Source organism: Rhea pennata, chromosome 1, assembly GCF_028389875.1.
Source record: "Rhea pennata isolate bPtePen1 chromosome 1, bPtePen1.pri, whole genome shotgun sequence".
Classification (NCBI taxonomy): domain Eukaryota; kingdom Metazoa; phylum Chordata; class Aves; order Rheiformes; family Rheidae; genus Rhea; species Rhea pennata.
In genome coordinates this window covers 146,324,559-146,345,664 of record NC_084663.1, presented here as the reverse complement: position 1 = coordinate 146,345,664, position 21,106 = coordinate 146,324,559, and the positions used below count along the sequence as shown (strand labels likewise).

General features: G+C 40.7%; 2 protein-coding genes and 1 long non-coding RNA gene across 7 annotated transcripts in view; 1 reads left to right on the top strand and 2 right to left on the bottom strand.

Annotated features, from left to right (window-relative positions):
• The window catches only part of CNGA3 (cyclic nucleotide gated channel subunit alpha 3), a 36,734-nt gene extending 32,704 nt beyond the window's left edge, over positions 1–4,030 (top strand). For both annotated transcript variants that reach the window (XM_062601575.1, XM_062601574.1), the window contains exon 8: positions 2,189–4,030. In XM_062601575.1, coding sequence (XP_062457559.1) covers positions 2,189–3,591 — 1,403 coding nt within the window. In that variant the 3' untranslated portion in view covers positions 3,592–4,030. The remainder of the gene's footprint in view (positions 1–2,188) is intronic.
• Positions 4,031–4,039: 9 nt separating this feature from the next.
• On the bottom strand, positions 4,040–9,795 carry LOC134154934 (uncharacterized). The gene is made up of 3 exons (XR_009961380.1): positions 9,489–9,795; positions 9,240–9,414; positions 4,040–9,154 (listed from the first exon to the last, which is right to left on the bottom strand). It is a non-coding gene; the product is annotated as an uncharacterized LOC134154934 (long non-coding RNA).
• Positions 9,796–16,836: 7,041 nt separating this feature from the next.
• UBE3A (ubiquitin protein ligase E3A) overlaps positions 16,837–21,106 on the bottom strand; it is a 55,633-nt gene continuing 51,363 nt past the window's right edge. For all 4 annotated transcript variants that reach the window (XM_062601570.1, XM_062601571.1, XM_062601572.1 and 1 more), the window contains 4 exons: positions 20,751–20,906; positions 20,583–20,656; positions 18,651–18,794; positions 16,837–18,478 (listed from right to left, as the gene is read on the bottom strand). In XM_062601570.1, coding sequence (XP_062457554.1) covers positions 18,358–18,478; positions 18,651–18,794; positions 20,583–20,656; positions 20,751–20,906 — 495 coding nt within the window. In that variant the 3' untranslated portion in view covers positions 16,837–18,357. The remainder of the gene's footprint in view (positions 18,479–18,650; positions 18,795–20,582; positions 20,657–20,750; positions 20,907–21,106) is intronic.

Sequence of the window (21,106 nt, the reverse complement as noted above, 5' to 3'; positions counted from 1 at the left end):
CCTTGCAGAACGTTTTTTACGGCCTTGAGCTTTCCGAGTTAACAAACAGCTCTGCAGCTGTACTGCTCAGGCAGCTTTTCTATGAGAATTCATATCTATACATAGCTGCAGTTTGTTTTAAGGTCTCTTACTGCAGTTTATGCCTTCTTATAATTCTTAAAATCTATTATTTCCTGAATTGTTTTGAATAAAGACCTATCATTGTACAGCAATGATTTGAAAATTGTCCTGAGCAAAAACATGGGAATGAAAAGTATAAATAGAATACACAGATGAGTTGTCAGATGTTTCTCAGTATAAAGATATAAAATACTGTTTTTCTATCAAGTAATTAACAAAATTTTCCTTAAGGTAGCTGACTTTGAGGATAGGAATTAGGAAAACAATGAGTCCTTACAGGCTGGAAAGATATAAGACTATGGGGTGATATAATTAATAGCCGTGTTTAAATATGAAGGTATTTACAAAATCACTGTTCATCCTTTTAACAGGTTGATTCATTTGAGGCCCTGTCCAAAGGGTGTGAAAAGCAACCAGAATCTTTTTTATTAATGCATGTCATGGTCTCTTGTATTCTAATTAGTTCCTGTCACAAACTACTACATCTGTACTGTAGGTACTTTTTACATAAATGCATTTTGTGGGATAAGACCCCAACAAAAATGGAAAGGCAGTGATTTATAGGGAATTTTGAAGATATTTTAAATAAAGAAGTAAAAAATGATCTAATGGAAGCAAAGTATTCACTGGTAATTTTAAAGACTATCAAAGAGTTTTTTTTTAATAGAAGAATGTAGATGGAAAAATCTACATTGAACACTAGTTCTTTCTGGAATCAGGAATCTGAGATAACCTGTCTGATTTCACATCTGGCTCAGGATCATCCATGTGTTTATTTTTTGAAAGAAAATGCTAGTGTTGAATAACTTACTTACCTAGCATTTTTTGTGTGTGGATTTTAACCGCTAAGCACTGTAGCTTGGCGTTCTTTTCCCATGTTACAGATGATACACCAGTATGCAGAGACATAACATCAGTTACATGTGGTCTTTTGGGGGAGCAGTGGCGGAATCAGAAACAGAATTGCTATATTGGATTTGGTGCTCTTTTGAGTCTCTAGAACATAAATAATTCTTCTGGCATGACTAAATATGACTATATTTTAATTAAATACATTCAGATTTAACTTACAAACAAATCTGAAGCCATTCTTAAGTGATGATACTCAGATAATCATTTCTAAAATGATTTCATATAATCTGGAGTAGACTTGTGTCAGCTAAGTAGTTTCTCTTACTAATTTTCCTATTTAGTTTTCTTTCTGATGAAGAAAAGTAACTGCATATATAGCCAACATTCCTAATGCTTGATTTTGTTCCACTGAGTACCCTTCAATATGATCTTAACAGTGTTGTAACTTTTTAAATAATAAGACTGTGATAAATCACCAACACTCTCAGGAGTCCCATGTGTTTGGTGATAATCACTTCATGTTTTCCTTCTGCTCAAGGTGTTGAGCACTAGGATAGCCACTGAGACAATGTATATTAAGTAGAAAGATTTCTGCTTAGTAGCTGTCTCACTAGAAATCACCAAAAAGTACAAACCATTTTCTGCACATGAAAAGCCTATCAGCTCTAACATTGGATACAAGACAAAAAGCACAGTTTGGGGGACAGGGGGAAATGCTGTTTTTTGTTATCTCACGATTATCTATTTTGCTCTGAGAACATTTCTAACATTCCATTATACTTATTCTTGGAATTTATGTAAAAATATTCCACTATGACTTTATATGCAATCAAAACATGCTTAACTTTTTAGTTACGAGTCATGTCAGTGGTTCATGAGAAATGAGACATATACAAATCCTTCCTTTCTGTTTGCAAAGATGTCTAAAAGATACGGACACAGTCATCACAAAATAGAGTGGAAAAGTGCAGGAGACACTATGTAATAATACAAGTCATTTCTTTATATCATTACTAACCAGCTTTGAAACTTGAGCTGTTTAAATTTACAATGAAATATTTTTCATTGAATGAACTCCTAGTACATCATTGTTTGTATGCATAACAGTTCCAGTTTTAATGTTCTCAGGTATCTGAAGTTACTCAGTACTCTTGACTGTAACTCTGAACTTCCCGTTTATTCTAACTAGTAAAGTATGTGCTTTTATTTTTCAAAGGCTTCCTTGAGCAAGGCTTGCTAGTTAAGGATGAAAAGAAATTACGAGATCATTACACAAAAACTATGCAGTTCAAACTGGATGTGCTCTCTCTTCTGCCAACGGACCTGGCATATTTGAAGCTCGGTTTGAACTACCCTGAACTGCGGTTTAACCGCTTGCTGAGGATTTCTCGTCTGTTTGAGTTTTTTGACCGTACAGAAACCAGGACAAATTATCCAAACATGTTTCGCATTGGAAATCTTGTCTTATACATTCTTATCATCATCCACTGGAATGCATGTATATATTTTGCAATTTCAAAGCTCATTGGATTTGGAACTGACTCTTGGGTCTACCCCAATGTGTCCATTCCAGAGTATGGGCGCCTGTCTAGAAAATACATTTACAGTCTGTACTGGTCAACACTCACGCTGACAACCATCGGGGAAACCCCACCTCCAGTGAAAGATGAAGAGTATCTCTTTGTGGTCATTGACTTCCTGGTGGGTGTGCTCATCTTTGCTACCATTGTTGGTAATGTGGGCTCCATGATTTCCAACATGAACGCCTCCAGGGCAGAGTTCCAGGCCAAAATCGATTCTATTAAACAGTACATGCATTTCCGAAAAGTGACAAAGGATTTAGAAGCCAGGGTTATTAAATGGTTTGATTACCTCTGGACTAACAAGAAAACAGTGGATGAGAAGGAAGTTCTTAAAAATCTGCCTGACAAGTTGAAGGCTGAAATTGCCATCAATGTCCATTTGGACACGCTGAAGAAAGTGCGTATCTTCCAGGATTGTGAAGCTGGACTTCTCATTGAACTGGTGCTGAAACTGAAACCTACAGTATTCAGTCCTGGAGACTATATTTGCAAAAAGGGAGATATCGGGAGAGAAATGTATATTATCAAAGAGGGAAAATTGGCTGTGGTGGCAGATGATGGCGTAACACAGTTTGTTGTCCTAAGTGATGGCAGCTACTTTGGTGAAATCAGCATCCTAAACATCAAAGGTAGCAAATCTGGCAATAGGCGGACAGCCAACATAAGGAGCATTGGCTATTCTGATTTGTTCTGCTTGTCTAAAGACGATTTAATGGAGGCCCTCACTGAATACCCAGACGCCAAAAAGGCTCTGGAAGAGAAAGGGCGACAAATTCTGATGAAAGACAATTTAATAGATGAGGAAGCAGCAAAAGCAGGAGCTGACCCAAAAGACTTGGAAGAAAAAGTTGAAAGACTTGAAACAGCTCTGGATATGCTACAGACCAGGTTTGCTAGGCTCCTGGCAGAATACACCTCATCTCAACAAAAAGTGAAGCAGAGACTTGCCAAAGTAGAAAACAGAGTGAAAAAATATGGTAGTGGCACCATATCAGAGGCAGAAGCTGCAAAACCTGAGGAGGAGAAAAAGAACTAATGGAGTATTTATATTTTCTCATTTATTAGAGAAGGTGGAAGCATGCAAAAGCCATAAATATGTATAAATATGTGTGTGCATACATAGATGATTATTTTTATATGGACTCCAAGATAATGGTTTTTAGCATTTTTAACTGAAGCAGTATTTTCTTGTAAATAGATCATTGTTACCTTCTTCTTAGGGGGAGATCTTGGTCTGTCATTTGGGTGTTTTTTTTTTTTTTTTTTTTTTACTGGAAGTGGGTTTCTTAAAAGTGATACTCAAAATATGTGTTGTTACAGTATGTGCAAGTCTCAATACACTGTCTCTTCCCGTGTTAAGAAGGCATTACATTTAAAGTAGAAGGGATTGGTTTTGGATAAGGACTTCTAAAATATTTATAGGGTACCTGCTCTACCTTGCTACCTTATCAGCCTATTAAATACATGGACTTACAGCCAGGCATCTCAAAAATCTTTATTCCTTTACAGTGAAGCACAAATTGTAGAACTGCAGATCAGAAGTACGTACCTGACCTACGCAGCGTTGCCCTGCACGCATATGAAGTAGCCATGTATCCAGCTGCTTTAGTCTGATTCCTTTGTGTTGAGCTGGGCTGTGCAGAAAGGACCATGCTGACAGCGCAGCAGCAGTCAGTGACGTCCTTTCCATCAGAGTTTGTGGCAGCCTTTGCTGCCCTGCAGCTGCTTTGCTTGGGGTGGGGGGGGAGATCTCCAGTCACTATGTTTTCCCCAGCACCAGCCGTGCAGCCATACCGTACCAGTAGCAACGCTGGTGGACGACATCTGTGGTAACATGGCTTCATATAACGTCGGAAAAGAGGGGCCTGGAGCCTGTCGCTCCTACGTGTAGGGTCTTGATGGGCAGTTCCCAGAGCGATGCTGCCAAGAAATTGCATGGGCTGGCAGGAGAGACTGTCCCAGTCTGCCACCCTGCATTCCCTCCCATCAGGATTTCTGCAAGGCAGAGTGAACCAGTCCTCTCTTGCAAAATCTTTCCTGCTACTAGGCCTTCATTTTCTTCCTCTTTGTTTCATTTAATGATGCCTCCCTCTCCCCGTTTTGTGCCAGCTTTTCGTCTAAGTAGCTGTCACACTTCCATGTTTTCACCAGTTAAGAAAAATGAGGGCCACGTTTACTCTAAAGTTTTACTTGAGTTCATCTGAGAGCCTAACTGTGCTGGTTGCTTTTCTACTGACTCTGTACTGATGGGCTGGCTCCGAGGCGATTGCGCTGGGCTGGTCCACCTAGCCTGGCTGTTGCGTTCAGAGCAGAATAGTCCTGAGCGTCTGTCCCTGCCACAGGGGCATTCTCCCATCCCAAAGATGCTGGCTTTCATTCTGTTTATGTACAATTTTTCCGTGGTTTTCTTTTAGCATCCCTCGCATCTCTAGTTTTTGTTTATTATCCATCAGTACTAGTATCAGCATCTTTAGCCTGAGAGTGAAGTCCTAGCCCTGTTGAAATGGCTAGTCAGTCACTTCGGAAGTGGCTAGGATTCAAGCAGCAGTTTTCTTGGCGTGCTTAACTTTCTATGGTCACACACCACCTTCCCCGCCACTCCTGTGGCAGCAGTGCTGCCAGTAACAGCTCTTGCTCGCTCCATGTTCTCACTCAGAAGATGGTTGGTAGTTAGGAAATTCCTGGTCTTCCACATGAACCTGCTGGTTATTCCTGTCACAGCTTTCTCATGTGGCTAAAGCCATAAAAGCACATGCAGCCATAGCTTTTATGGATAACAGCATGGTGCGTGTGCACTCTCTTTTAGAGTGAAGCACTGTAACATGTAGACAAGCAGGCGTACTTGTTTTTGACATAGCAAGTGAATTCCTTGTTTTCAGTGCAATCCTTTGAGCACTGCCTTTGCTGACTGCAGAGCCTTGCGTCTCTGTTGTAACACCGGTTCAAGCTCCCTATTCACAAGGTCAGATGTTACAGTTGGCTCTGTGTTAATCACTGTGTTCAGGAGAAAAATCGACATCAGACAGCCAGGGTCGCAGGACTTACTTAAAAGCAGCACTTCCATTTTGGACTGTAAAATGCTTTACAGTTGTAAACTTCTGCTTGCACAGAAGGGGTCACACAGGCAGCAGAAGGGAGCCACCTTGCAAGTGTCCAGAGGCAACTTGTGCCCAGTCCCACATCTTTGGACCGTGCCTACCTAAGCAGGTAGCAGAACAGGTCTCCTTCATAATCAACTCATTATGAAAGCCAGTGATCATTGGGTTGTTCCCTTCCAACACAGGAAAGGCTGAGATTAGGGCACTTACCAGGGACCTAGGAGAAGGTCCGTGCTTTTCTTAGCCTAAATTGATTTGAACACACGGCATTGCAGCACGAACCACGTTCAGACTGCAATAGGGCACACACGCATGCACGCACACACACACACGTTTACTTTCTCAGCTGTGTACTGAATTTGAGAGGCTGAAGCAAGTATAGTGAATGCGACTATAGCGTAGTACAGTATGCTGACCGGTAGCCACCTTGACACTGGAGAAGGGGAGCTAAACATAACCCTACCTGCTCTCTGGACGTGGCCTTGGCAGAACTGCAACATATGACCGTGGCTTATGTTCAAATTAGGGCTTCCTTGGAAAACCAGAGCATTCAGTTTTGTGGGCTTGGTGGTGTATTTCCTTGCATTACTTTCACTCCTGGGTAACCTCATTAACTTCAGAGCAGCTGGGAGTAACAGAGGCTCTTTATTGTCTGGGGCACCAGGGTTGGACCCTCCAGTGGCTTTAGGTGTTACAGAGCCAGCGCTCTGCCTTCTTGGTGTCCTCAGCCCTGACTGAGGAGTGCTAAGAGCGTGTGGGAACGGATGGCCAGTTGGAAAATTGCTAGGAATGCAGCAAGAAAAGAATGCCTAAACTAAATGGTAGTGAAATAAGAAGAGGTGGTTGTTCTGCTGAACTGAGTATAACTGCTCAAAGTAAGCATTTGTCTGGGGGAAGTAACCATCTCCATCCTATTGACAGTTTGAGCCTGGCAAGAGAAAAAAAAAAATCTGACAATGACTAAGGAATAAGGCTTTGCTTCTGATATTGGCAAAGGAGCCACCCAGGTAAAGAATCCTGTGCTGGTGCCATCTTCATTTTGGGATGAAAGCATTATACAGGATGAAGGCTGCCATCAGCACTTAGCTTTGCAAGTAGCTATTGGCAAAAATACTGCTACATTCATTGGTGGCTGACTGCTAGTTTTGAAAATATCTATATCCTTAAATATGGGATTCAGTGCTTAACCTTCCAGTGTATTCCCTGAGGCTCCATAGATTACAGCTTATGGCTAGCAGCCTGCTAGTGGAAGCACATGCACCAGCATCAAATCATCCTGCAGTTAATTTAACTATTTAATCACTTAACCTGACTCCTATCTGCTTCTACAGCAGGCAAAGCTCAGCCTGTCAGCAAAGATGCTAGCTCCTAGTGAAGGCACTGAAAACTGGAAAAAAGCTTTCAGCTAACACAGGTGAGAGCTGGCTGCTGCATGACAAACTCAGTTTCTATAGCAGCAGGAGGCTTGCTCATGCCATACTCGAAGCAAAGAAACTCATCCATCCCCCTTACCAGCAAAAAAAGCAACTTTACAACCCCCAGTAAGCACTACCCTAGCTCTGCACTGGTCTGAGCCCTCAACTAGTCCTGACCTGGGGCAATGATTGCCCAAAGGAAGCAGAGCAGGTCAGGTTCCCTAGGAGCTTGCATGTTGCTCATGACTGGGAGCCTGATAAAGAAGTGAAAGGCTTTTGCTCTGACTGGATTATTCTACAGATAAAAACATAAAGTTTAGATGTCTGCTGTGGGCCATGTCTGAAGTCCTGTTATCCACAGTCTAGAAGCTCACTAGACTTAGATGTTTACTTTAGGTTGGGCTTAATCGCTGTATTGCCACTGAATGAGAGGTTCTGAGTTCAGGATGTTTAGTCCTTGAGGTAATCTTGTCTTCTGCATCTCCAAGCTCAGCCACCCACACAGGACAGAAAGGAGCTGGAGTCCTTCCACAGCTGTATTTCTTGAGAAAAAAACTGGGGTAGATAGCACCAGCTGGGAGGTCTAGTGCCATCAATCCCACACTGAGGAAGTTAAGGTTGAACTAGGGGCTGGGGAGTTGCTGGTTGCAGGCTGTCACTTTTATAAGGGCAGTTGGCATGGTCCAGACTGTCGAACTTGCAGCTCTCACTGTGTAACAGAGGCGGATACTGCACCGCCGATAGCTACTACCGATAGCTACTACTACATCGCTGTCCTGCAGTTAAGTGTTCGACCCTTATTGTTACTCAAACATCTCATCTAATAGGAGTTATACAGTTAAGTGTCCTATTCTATGTCAGTCGTGACTCTTTGTAAGTATCTAATTATCTACCCACTATACTACAGCTGTTCCAGCCTGCCAAGTATAAATGAATAAAACTATTAAGTATTTTTATTCATAACAAGTTTAGAGCTGTTAAAAGACCCCCATTAATATAAAAATGCTTGCTATTTACCTGACTGATCACATCAACTTAATCGATCAGGTAAATAAATACTGCTTTCTCCTTTTCCTTACCTCTAAGGCTGGCTATCACATGCCAGAACAAGAGGTGTTTCAAAACTATTGGCTTCAGTCCCTTTAAATATTTATTTTTGGCATGATGAAGTCACATCCTCTGCAATCTTTTGTCTTTAAGATTTTTTTCCCTTTCTTTAAAATGGATACAGCATGTACATTAAAATATTTTGAGTAATGTTCAAGCTCTGTGTGTTTTCTCTTGTCAGTAACCCCCCTGGTTTTTAGTGTTTCATCACAGACTTTGGTAATAACCAAGCTATATGGCCCAGAAAAATCATTAGTTTTAACAGAGGTCTAAAACCACACTATTTCCCCCTTACTGTAGGGCATCTGGCACATTCCGACGCTCTCACAGCATCCACGGGCACAACGTACTCGCAAGTGCCTGACTGCCGTGCTTCCTCGGTGGCTCCGGGCGCTGCGGGAAGCAGAGCTGGCCGGGCTCCCACATCGCTGTCGTCCCCGCAGGCAGCCCTCTCCAGGGCTCCCTCTCTTCCCTGCCCCGACTCCACACAGTGGATGGGGCCTCGTCCAGCAGAAAGAAAATGGTGAATAACCCTCTACTGCTTGCGCACGCACTTCACCTGCCAAAATCCCCCCAAAGCCCCCAAACATCCGGCAATACCTGGCGTGGGCTGGGCTGATCCTCTAACCCCATCCAAGTGCACAAGGGGAAGCAAGAAATGTAACTGCGGCTCAGGCGCTCTTGAGCATTTGCTGTGAACCTGCAGACAGGTTTAACAGATCGAGCACTCACTTCAGGTGTCCCCAGGGAAGGCAAGGTGTGCTGAAGCAGATGGCCACGGGGTGGTACTGTTGCTCATTGCAGAGCAGCACCAAGCTGCCTGGGCCGAACAAGGCATCTGAGAGACACAGAGATGTTTCAAATGTCTGTTGCAGGTGCAAAAGGAGTGTAAAACTGATGAAGCAGTGCTGACATCCTCCAGGTATTGCTTGGAGTGAGCTTTATGTGGGGAAAGGGCTCTAAAGTCCCTGGCCCTGCTCTGCAACAACAAACGATTCAACACTTGCTGTTTTCTGAATAGCTCCCTATTCCCACATCCTCCCTCCCACTGCTGTTTTACTTACCCTGTTTTTACAGCAGATAGCTCTGTCTTGGAAGATTTTACCAAGGGAATTATACAATAAAAATCGTAGCAATAGCAAAGCAATATGTGCATATGTACACACACACACTCACAGCCGATGTGGGGCCACTCTGGAGTTCATAGTTCAACTGTGCAGATCTTTCTGCAGAAACAGCCTGAGAAAAAAAACCCTGCATTCAATACTTAAACATCTGCTTTAAAGTTTTGTTCCTGCCAAATATTTACTAACCTACAAGCAGAGAAGACTGTGCTTTACATTAGAAAACAAACTGCTCTTCTTCCTTTCCCACACAAAAGCGTCAGCACTTTTCTCTGAGCTGGTCCATATGTTGCTGATTTGGAAGAGAGAATCATTTTCGTATCTCTGATGATGGCGAGGATGAGAGCAGATTTCATCAGCCAAACCCAGTCCAGGTTGTCCAACAAGATAGTGCAGTAGGGCTGACGAAAAGGAAGAGCACGACTCTTCATCCTTAGACGGTGACCTGTGACATGACGGCATTTGTATTTTGCTTCAAAGTCCCCTGGCTCGTCTATTAATGTTTCCATCCTGGAACAAACAAAAAGATTCAAAGCCTTTTCAACATAATTTAGCATTCATAAGAACCCTTTGTGTATTCCTGAGAGCAAAATGCGTTATGTACTAAATGGATCTGGCAACTGCACAGGCAGCTAAAGCGCAAAGTTTCAGCAGTGGCAGCTTTCCTGAGGGAAGCTATCAGTCACGGCTGCCCACAGCAGCAGTCATAGGAGGTGGCAGCAAAGCAGGAGCTGCCTGGGAAGCGACCTCCTTTCGGGGAGGCTGGGGCAGCCACGCTCCCTTCCACCCTGCCTTAGGTGGGAGAAAAGGGAACACACATACGCCCTGAGGGAGCAACCACAGCATCTAAAAATGGTCTTTTGTTTCTCAAATTCAGATTTTGCAACCGTTCCCAGTTCAGATTTACTCACGGGGCTCACAAATCAAACGCCGATGCTTGCTGCTGCCAGCTGCCCTCTCAGCTTCCTTGTGAAAAATAAAACTCGGCTGTTGTGTGTTTGTAGTCGTCCCTGCTCTGCATCCTAGGAGAGAAGTGGGCAGGGAAGACTTGCATTATATAAGCAAAATCAGCTTCTGCAACCTCAACAACAGGAAAGTGGGCTTTCCTCATCTTGAGGCCCCCAGGCTGAACGCAAACATCTAGCTTTTCTCCAGCAGTAGCAGCAGCAGCAGCTCTCCCACAGTTTTCCTCGCTAACTCTACCATGTTTGCTCAACTTCTGCAGCGAGATCCCAGGAAGCGGTGCCAATGAATACAGTCCCCAGGCCTAAAGTTGTCCTCCCAAGAGGCAGAGGAGGACACCATTCAGCTCTAGCAAAGACCTGCCCTATTTAGATCAGTAAGTTAGGGATAGATTACTAAAATCAGAGCTGCATAAACATGATAGGAATTTACTAATAGTTATTTTTTTTTCTACTTAATGTTCATAGTAGCTGGTATCAGCCTTTCTAAAATTGTGGAACTGAAAAGCAACACTTAAGCATGGAAACCCAGGAAAGTACAACAGTATTCTGCAGTGACTGGCAGCTTGATGAATAGTTATTAATCTCAACATCTCGTCTGTTTTGACATGTCATTTGTTTCCTGACAAGCAAAAACACTGCTCTTACTATCAACAGTTACTGCTCCACTGTCTACAGAACATTTCCCCCTTTTCCAGAGGAGAAGCCATCCCATGAAAGTCACTGAACCTGAGCAACCCGACCCCCTTCCAGGAGAAAAGCACAGCTAGAGCCAGTGGCCATTAACTATTTTCAGATAAGGAGATAGAGAAGCACTAAAATGTTTTCCACCACCGCTTGCCTCCAGAACTGAAGAATCAAACAGACCCCACTGGAAAAATTATACTTTTTTTTTTTTTTTTTTTCAAATTAGTTGCCAGTTTTCCCACTGAAGTTCAAATACTTTACATGCAGAAGATGCATGTAATCAGATAATTCATCCAACTATCTTCAGTGGGATTCCCACTATGTACGCATTATTTGCGGATTTTAGGCCTTTTAAAGCAAGTCCTCAGGGCTGTATCTTCTTGGGCATTACTCTTGGGCTTCACTCAATGAAACCTCTGTAACAGCAGAGGCTTGGGCACTCCACAGTAAGAGGTTTCATACGGATCCTGACTATTCAAAATCCTGAAAAACCCATTCCCCATCTCTGCACAGCTATCTCAAACTGTGTTTGCATGAAGGTAAGAGAAAAGCTATCATCCAATAACAAAACTGCACAGTCTTTCTAGGAAAGTGCTTCATGCCTTTTCTAACAACTCAGTTGCCATCACAATCTGTTTATCATGTTAGCGATCCATCAGGCTTCTCTGTGCGTGGTCCAGAGCACTGAGTTCAGAGAAATACTGAGACCCCCTGCTAGCAAGTAGGTTAACAGAGCCAGTCTTATTCAAGAAGCTGCCCAAGGCAAAACATGGTCGGTTCAAGTCGGAGCCCTCATCTCACCTTTGTTACTGCATTAGCTGCAAACTTTCTCACTGATGCAGTATTTCAAGACTGGTTTACAAAGCCTTCACATGCCTCTGCCTAATTGCAACAGTCACAGGTGCCGACAAGGGAAGGATGAGTGTGAAAAGAAAGGGCAGCGGTGAAGGAAAAGCCACCAAACACCTAGGAGCAGCCAGTGACAGTTTGAAACTGCTGTTGAGAAAAAGGGGAGGTAGTCTTGTCTGGGGCAAGAGAGAAGCACCAAGTCTGTTTGCCAGCACCAAGGAAGAAAGACAATTCTAGAAGAAACTCAGCATCCCTTGAAAAGGCAGACAGTGAACCACCTTTCTATTGATCAGGTAGTTTTCTACAGTTGATTTACCTAAACTTAGATGGCCAGAACTAGGCCACATCAGGCTGATGGCCATCAGGGATGTCCTCCAGCATCTGGCACAGAGCACAAATCCCACTCTACAGACACTGATGGCACTTAGGTCAGGAGAACCATTTTGCAGAAGAGCAGAGAGGTACGTACTCCATGCACACTTCAGTCTGACATTTTTTTTTTAAAATAGAAGGATTGATGTATACTTTGTATATGACAACAGTTGAGTTACAAATTTGAAGACTGTTGCAGTTCTTCACTTGACATTGTTCAGTGCTAGTTATTAAACAAGTTTGGATGATCAGAAGCACCACTGTATGCATAAAATTCATGTATTTAATTTAGTTGTGCTTAATGCTCTTCTAAATCACTCACAATTTAAGTTCATACAAGCATTATAAAAAGCAAAATTTCAATCTAGCAATCACTGGCTGGCTTTCAGAGTAAGCTGTTTTCATTTTAAGTCTCAAAACTATCCATGAACCTGTAAAATAATGTAACATTTCCTAATTTGAAACAGAATAATGATTCCTACCCTTTACACCTACGTCTCTGATAATCCCATCCCCTAAAATTTTCCCTGCATGGAAATCCTGAAGCAGGATATATATCTTGAGCAACAGACACCCTTGAAAGCAAATCTGTAAGGTAAAATTCTTCAACTACTTTTCAGAATCATTTTCTGTAAGTATATTACAAGCACTGGAGAATCAAACACGCTGCAGTCCCTGTGCATTTCAAAGCAGCACATCTGCCATTAGAATCCCCCCAAAACCTTCTACTACTGTCTTTTCAATAAGGAAACACAACACCTACACTCCTTTCTTCATCCTCCCCTCAGGGAGTCTCTTCTTCAGTTACAACCCATTTTTCAACTGCTTCTCTCTCAACCTAGTTATTTTTTCCCGCCAGCCTGTTCCCTCCTTTCCTCCTCTCCCCTTTCACTCTTCCTTCCCAGGGGCAGAGCGAGGTCTGCAGCTCAGCCCAGCTCCCACTCCCTCACCAGCACCATTCCAGAAGAGGGACTGTAGTTGCACAGAAACAGGTTTCAGAGAAATGGGAATTTTTGTCCATGTGGAAGAAATACAAAGTTTTTCTGAGGAAGTGAAAGAGGGTTGATTCTCACCTTCAAAGATCACAAGCCTTTTCTATCAGCAATCTTATAGCTGTGAAATTCTCTGTTCAAGGAGAAATTGGGATTTCAAGCCAAAATTCTGCCATACCTCACTTTCTTCTCCACAGAGAGCAAAGCACCATCCCAGGCTTGACCATGATGCAGTTCCCAGAAACTTCACCAAAGATGTCCTGAAAACTTCTAGGCCAAGCGGAGGAGAGAGACTCCCCCATACACTAGCAATGTGCTATCAGAGTGTGAAGTCAGAAGAAGGACAGCCCTCTGACGACATGCTAGCATTTCACTTTTTAATTTCATGACAGCAAAGCTATGCTAGCTTACAGCTGATAGCTATATGCTTAAGTCACAGCTGAAATCACCCATCAAAGGACTTCAAAGAATTACTGCTTAGAAAAATCCAGAAACAGCACATGCTTTTCAGTGCTGTTAATAAAAAAAAAAATTAGAAACCCACAGCTGAAGACTTGAGATAGCACACTAGAGAAAAACACGTCATTTCATGCGTTTTCCCAGGAACAACTCAATTGGGTAAAAACTGATGTGTCTAAAACCAACTGCCAATACCAATGCTATTCCTAAAGTAGTGCTACTTCTATGATATAGTCAGCATAAAACCTGATTTTCTTAATAAAATTCATTTCAATCTGCAAGGATGAATACTTTGCATTTTTGTTGTCATGGCCAGAAAAATTGCTCTGCTTTTTTAGAACAGTCTCAGCTAATAGATACAGACCAAGAATAGATACAGCTATCTAATCAAGTAGCTTGAAATAAACAGCAGAGTTGCTGAAGATGCCTGAAGTGTTAGAGACAAATCTCACTTCCAATTTGAAATTTAGTTTTTAAACTCATTCGAACCCAGAAGGGCATCAAGTCATACAGAGGTTGCTTTCCCTCCAGATACAACTACACCTGATAACTAAAACGCTTGTTTCTACTAGGGCTTTAAAGTTTACCGGGGCTGCTTCATATCAAGACAGACCACCAACACTGCTGTCATGACACCTGCACATTTAGAGAGCATCACTGCAGCACACAAAACACAAAAAAGCAATTGGGCAGTTCTGTACGTGGCCCAGGTCCCGCCAGCTTACCTTCGGATTCGACAACTTCAGTAACTCTGGTAATTCTGAGTTTCCCTCGCTATTAATCGAAGTTGTGCTGTGGTACAAATCAGAGCTCTAGGCAATTTGTCACCAACCCTGGTGATCCTGAGACTATCTAAAACATTAAATAAAACTCTTTTTCGGAAAGGCTTGATTTTATATAGCTAAGCTTGGAAGATGTTCCTGCCCTATCTTTCATAGGGAGGGAAACACTGGAGTCTTTTTGCATAATAAGGCGGCAAAGGGCTACAACAGCGCTAGGGAAGCGCCTTAAAGCCGACGCCGCAGGGCCACCCTCTTGCTGAGCGGCGCGCGCTGGGAACCACCGCGCTGCTCCTGGCTCCGCGGCGCAGAGACCCAGGCAGGCGCGCAGGACACCACGGGTCGCCCAGCAGCGCAGCGCATCTGGCGCGTTGTCCCCGCGGGGTACGATGCAAGGTACCGTGTTCCTGCTTCAGCAGCGAAGATTCCTGTTAGAAGAAGAGAGCTTTGGATTGACCATAGCAAGATACCGCAGGGCTGCGTGGAGACCCGCGGCTCACTGGTGGTCAGTTCTCGCGTCAGCTTTCCTCAAAGCACCGGGCTGGGCAGGGCCTCCTTGGCTGTCACGATCCAGTCTCATGCTACCGCCTGTTGAATGGAAGATAATCCCAGTCAGAAGTTCATAAAACTGCCCTCACTTAATTAAATTCTGCTCACACTTCTCTCACTGAAGTCCATTCCAGAAATCTTTTTAGCAATAGATAAAAGCCTTCATCTAAAAGTTTCCAGGCTCTGTGAACACTTGTTCATGTGCTAACATACCTTTAGGGTTAAATAAAAACTCTTCACACCTAATAAAATCCAGAAACAGTTTGTTCAGGACTCAGGACTTGCATCAATGCATCTTGCACTAACGGAACCTTTGAGGTGTGTTAACTACAGATATAGTTCAAAGCCCAGTAATTCCCTCACACTGAGGTGGGAAGGGCAGAAGGAAATACCCAGTATTGTCTCGTTTGACAAGTGAGAAATACATTTTTGAGATGCCCCAAGTATTTTCTTGTTAGGATACTAAAGAAACCTTGAGGGAAGAGCAGCAGCATCCTGGCATCAGGCCACCACCTTGGACGCCGCGTTGCAGCTCACACAGGAGGGGTATTCAGGCGTGGCGTACGTACTCCTTAATTCCCAAGACGCATTTAGTAGTGCCACATAATATTCGCATAATATTTGCCAGACACTGCCGAAAGATTAAGCGAGGCCGAAGGATATTCAGGTTGTTCCTGGAATCAGGGGCAGGGCAGGGGGAAGCCTAAGCAACTACAAAAGCCCCTTAAACTGCATTTTCTTGCTTTAACTAACCTACTGATTCTGCAAGCAACCAAAGACTGACTGTAGCTTCTGCAGAGCAGGCTGCAGCTACAACATAGGGTTTATTTATTTTTTTATTTTTTTTTTACTTCACTACCAACTGCTGCTGCTGTAGAATTAGCACATAGTTATAACACCACTAAGGAAGTAGGGTTTCAGTGAAGTGGCATCTTGGAGAGGAGGGAATGTTTAACTGAGAAGTCTGTCAAGTCTCAAGTGCTTATACCTTACCTGAAAATGATCCCTCAGAAAACAGCTTATGTTTTTAAAGGCCAGTACAGTTATGTATTATTTAAATCTTAATGCTAAAGGAATATAAAGAAAAAGCACATTTACTATGTCAGCACTTCAGTGAGAGAACTTTGTATTTCTAACAAGACTGCCTACTTGGCATTTGAACTTTCATATTTTTTTAATATATATATAAAAAATATATATATATATTTTATATATATATATTTTATATATATAAAAATATATATATTTTTTATATATATATTTTTATATATATATTAAAAAAATAAAATAATATTAACAGTATACACACACACACACACTTCTCAGCTGGGCATAACTATTATCCACAGCCACATCAGAATAAATCAAATTATAGGGAGGTAGTCTGAGCAACATTAGACTGATGCAGTACAGACTGTAAAATTGCACTACCGTGTAAGTTCACACTTGTAACAAAATACCTTCAGGCACTCAGGAGCAGAATCTGTTGTACTGTAGATGGTGAGAACAAGACACCCAAAACCTGAATGAATCAGCAAGCAGTACTGTTATCTAGTCTACTAAGACTCAGAATATCTGGTATTTTCCTCTTACAGCTGATTCACTACTTGGTGAAAATCCAAAAAGCGTACCTTAAGTGCCACCTAGAGATCAAAAATGAGAAGATTGATAGCACCCCAGGTTTAAATCTCCATTTTAAAGCAGGCTTAAATTGACTTGGACATGGCAGAAGAACATTGCTGGACCCCACATCACTATAGGATAGTCAGGATAGTTTTACACACCTGTAACCCTCAAATTATAATATACTGCAGCGCTTTCTAAACAAATAGTTTAATATCCAATTTATCAAAGGAAATCACTTTTTTTCTTTTTCACTGAACCATGGTGAAAAAACATCACTGTTTTATTCAGCATCATAGTTACATAACAGTTGTCTGCTTCTATTACTAGAAAGAATTTATTAAAATAATCCTGAAAGACATCTTTTCTTTCTCCAATGATTTCAAAACTACGCCTTTTAATGCCAATTTCACATACTCATTGGTTTGATCTGTAGTAGTCAGTTATAGCAATTGTCAAGGCACAAGCTCAGCTCTGCACATCAGCTGTAGCCTGTATTATAAAAGAGATATGCTAGTTAGATCTTCATTTAAAAACGCATAATCCCTTTATCATATATTGCAACAAGAGAAATTAACATTAAACACAGACTATGAAAGGTAAAGGATTTATTTCTGATATGATTTGTAGAGTTGAATTAAAAACCTATTGAATACTTTGCAGTAAATGAATATAACCTTAAGTCATTTACTTTCTAACAGTTTATTTAATGGTTGGAAGTGTACAACATGAAGTAGGCCTTACGCTTAATATTTTGCAATTTTGCTTATTGTTAGATGAGATTAAAATACAGTAGCCATCCCTTTCAATTATGTTGCAACACTGATCATGTGCCTTGATAAGTAGGAACAATGATTTATTAAATAAATGGTGATGACATAACATGTAGGGAAGACTTTGGATTGTCTATTTAAAATGTCAACATAATAGGCAATTAAGAATAAAACTTCATTTTAAGTGCACTTCCACATGCTTTGTTTATATTATAGCAAAAACTTCCTATCTTTTTTCAAACATTTCACTCTCTACCCTAAAGCTGTTCAGTTGAAAATGCACTTTCCCCAGTAAACTTCTTAAAAAAACAGTAACTAAAATTTCTACCCTTTCATACACTAAGAAATGTTTTCTAATTAAAAACAATTTATTACAAGACATGTGAAGACAACATATAGTGAAATGAATTTTAATTGTTGTGCTGTGACTAAAGTAAAGTTCTCAAGGCTGCAGTTTAACATTCCAAGTTCTCCCTTCCATCTTTATTGATTCTTAAGATTTTGCACAGAAACTCTTTGGGGGCTAGAACAGCAGTAATTGCATCACACTGTTTTCCAAGACTTCAAGTTTCAAAAGCAAACTCTTCAAAAAGTACAGTTCTTGATTTGATTAGATACAGGGACAAAAATATAGCACATACTTGAAGGTTACATGGTCTACAAATGATGGCAATATTTTCCTTGGGAGAGTACAGTTTGTTTTCTTGTAAATACTCAAAAAGGCTCAACTTCAAGCAGTAATAAACACAAGCAAAAGTGATTTAACCCTTAAAATAAATATTCAGGAAAACCTCTCTGTACATACAAGTGAAAGAATATGTAACACTTTCACGCTAAAAGAAAAAATAAAGAATTTGTTCATATAAGCAGCTGAAATCTGCTGTTCCAGCCCAATGTCCCCAGTAAAGAAGGGAGGCACAAACACAGGTGACTACTGTAGCTCACTATCTTATGGCCTTTTTGGACAGGGACATCACCATCATTTTTTAAATCCCTTTTGTTATATTTATTTATTACAGCATGCCAAATCCTTTGGCATATGTGATGGCCTTCAATAATCTTTCTTTAAGCTTTTCTTTGCTTGAGTACTCCGGAAGCAAAAGTACATTAAAGCATGTGTGAGATGTAGGTAACCTGCGGGGAAAAAAAAAGGAGAATTCAGTTCTGGGAATATTTAGTACATGCAGAAAAATACATTGCTATTTTACAAATTTAAAATACCTAAGATTTAATCAACTAATAAATTAAATGGAAGCACAGAAGTTTTTTCTATTTACTAACAAGCAAAGGAAATAGAGATTATTACCTCTCTGTATCTGGGCCGTTTTTGGCTATGATCATCTTTAATTTTCCAAGTCCTCCCACAGGGGCTCTGTCTGTGCCTGTTGTAAACTGCAAGAATAGTCTTTTCTGTTCATCTGTAAAAGAATGGACTATTTCCCAGAATTCCCTATTGAAGAGGAAAATAAAAATATGTAAATTGAAAATTCTCTTTGATATAAATGAGGCTTTCAAAAATAACAGACCTCTGAAGTTTCAGTAATTCTGCTCAATCTTAACATCAGTTTACAAGTGGCATTTGTAAAAGAAAAAAAGTCAGCATTCACATATTTACCAGTCACTGAGATGCAGAGATAGAAGTTAAAAATATTACCAAAACACTGCTGTGTTTTGTTAACTGTTTAACTCCCCCTCCCCCACATTAACTCATCTAAATGATTGGTAAATTGGCAAATATTCTTCCTTTATTTCGCATTATTCCTATTTCCTCTAGAATTAACTTGGTTTTATTACACTGTCCATTTCTATCATCATTTTTCTTAAACACCACAGTACTAATCACCATTAACTTGACTAAATTAATATGTGCTTTTAAGAACCACATCAGAAAAAAAGCCCACCCAAAGCCAACATTAAAATAAGCACCAGTAACAAACACACTTAATGTTAACAGAATCAATCACGAGGGGAAAAAATGAATGTTTGAGTAATTATAATTAAACCAGTCAGAGCAAGAGGTGCAGGATTTACAATACAATAAACAAATCTACATATCTACAAGTCAGAACAAAGTGGTACAGTTTAAGAGGCTTTACATCACAATGTGACATCAAAAAAATACCTCCCCTATTAGCTCATCAGACCAACTTGACACAATTATTTCTCCCATCTATTCATGATCAGAACTCATACTGCAGAAAAAATAATCCTTTTCTGGTTTTGCAGTCCTCTGGAATAACGCTACAGAGTTGTAAAAATACTTCACTCTGATCACGGCTTCTCATTAAAATATTGTAGACAAATTGCAGGAAATATAGAAAAGGTGGTAAAGGTACTATTCCAGAAAAATGGAAAGAACTAAAGATCACACTATCTTTCATAAGAAAGACAAAAATCTTTAGAACTGGATTGTGTAGAACTAGAAGCAAGATACTTGTACCCATTGCTGTAAACTGCGTCCCATGTCCCAACATAAATCAATGTAACAGTAACTTGTTTGGCTGCAGTATCAGCAAAACACACTGTAAGTGACTGAGCACTCTCAGCCCCAAGCAGTTGCAAGTTAAAAAAGAAAAAAAAAAAAAAAACCCACACCTGAACAACAGGACACATTTACCGGGGCTACAGTGGATCTGGTGATCCAAAGGTAACTTACTGAGCTACCTAACACAAGTGTTCAGCCAGGCTCTTTGACTCTGGAAACAAATTCAACTACTGTCAGAAGTTTGTTCCATCCTAAGAGACTGCAGTTTTCAAGAAAAATCCAGAGGACCTAAGGTATAAGGTTTCTCTGACCTTTGCCTTCACAGTTCTCCAATCAAAGGGGACAAGGAAGGAGAAATATTAACATATACCTCTCCTCTGAAAAACATTGGAATTGCTTCATTTCTAACTAAAGGAAAAGTGCTATTCAAGGGATTTTTTTTTTTAAATCTATAACTGAGCAGTAATAATTTACTACAACAATCCTGGTTATACTGGAAGTTATTTAACTACCAAGCATAAGAGAAAGACAAAAAACCTCAGGGAAAGTATCATTTAAGCTTTAAGAAAGATCAGAAGCTAAAGACAATGCTTGTGCTACTCACTCTTTTCTAATGACAGTATTTGAGTAAAGAGAAATTATAGGTAAGACACTTGCATCTCCAGAACTTGGAAATATATTAAGTTTTTCAATCCATTATGAAGAAACAAGCATGCAAAGAACTTGTAATCCTTCAGAAATTAATAAAATTACCTAATAATAAGAGAGTCTCTTGTATAGCCACCATCATATTCTGTAGTTTCTTCTAGTGCTTGAAAGTCTAGATTCTGTAAGAAGATGACATTTTCAAAACAATCACTAATTATATATTTAGGATCAAAAATGCTCCACTTTTTTCTGGTGTACTTTCAGGATTCTTACCCTACTTCCACAAATAAGTAATTCAATTTCCTCTGGTCTAAATAAATATTTCAAAGGAGATTCATTGGTCACCATGTGGAATCCTCTCCGAAAGGCCTTGAACTGCTTTTCTACTGATTTATTGAGTATATAGTCAGCATAGAGATTGACAAATTCCTGTAAGGAAACAACCCCAAAAAACCTTAGTACTTGGACACACACTCCACTCCAAGTATCTCCCAATAATGTAAATACAAATATACAAAATTACTTAATTTTAAGATTCTATCCAGATTATCTGGGCTGTGGCTTCTACTCAGCAATATTGAAGAGGAAGTCTCAATTATTTCTCAACCAGGCCAAAACAAAAAGCCCAG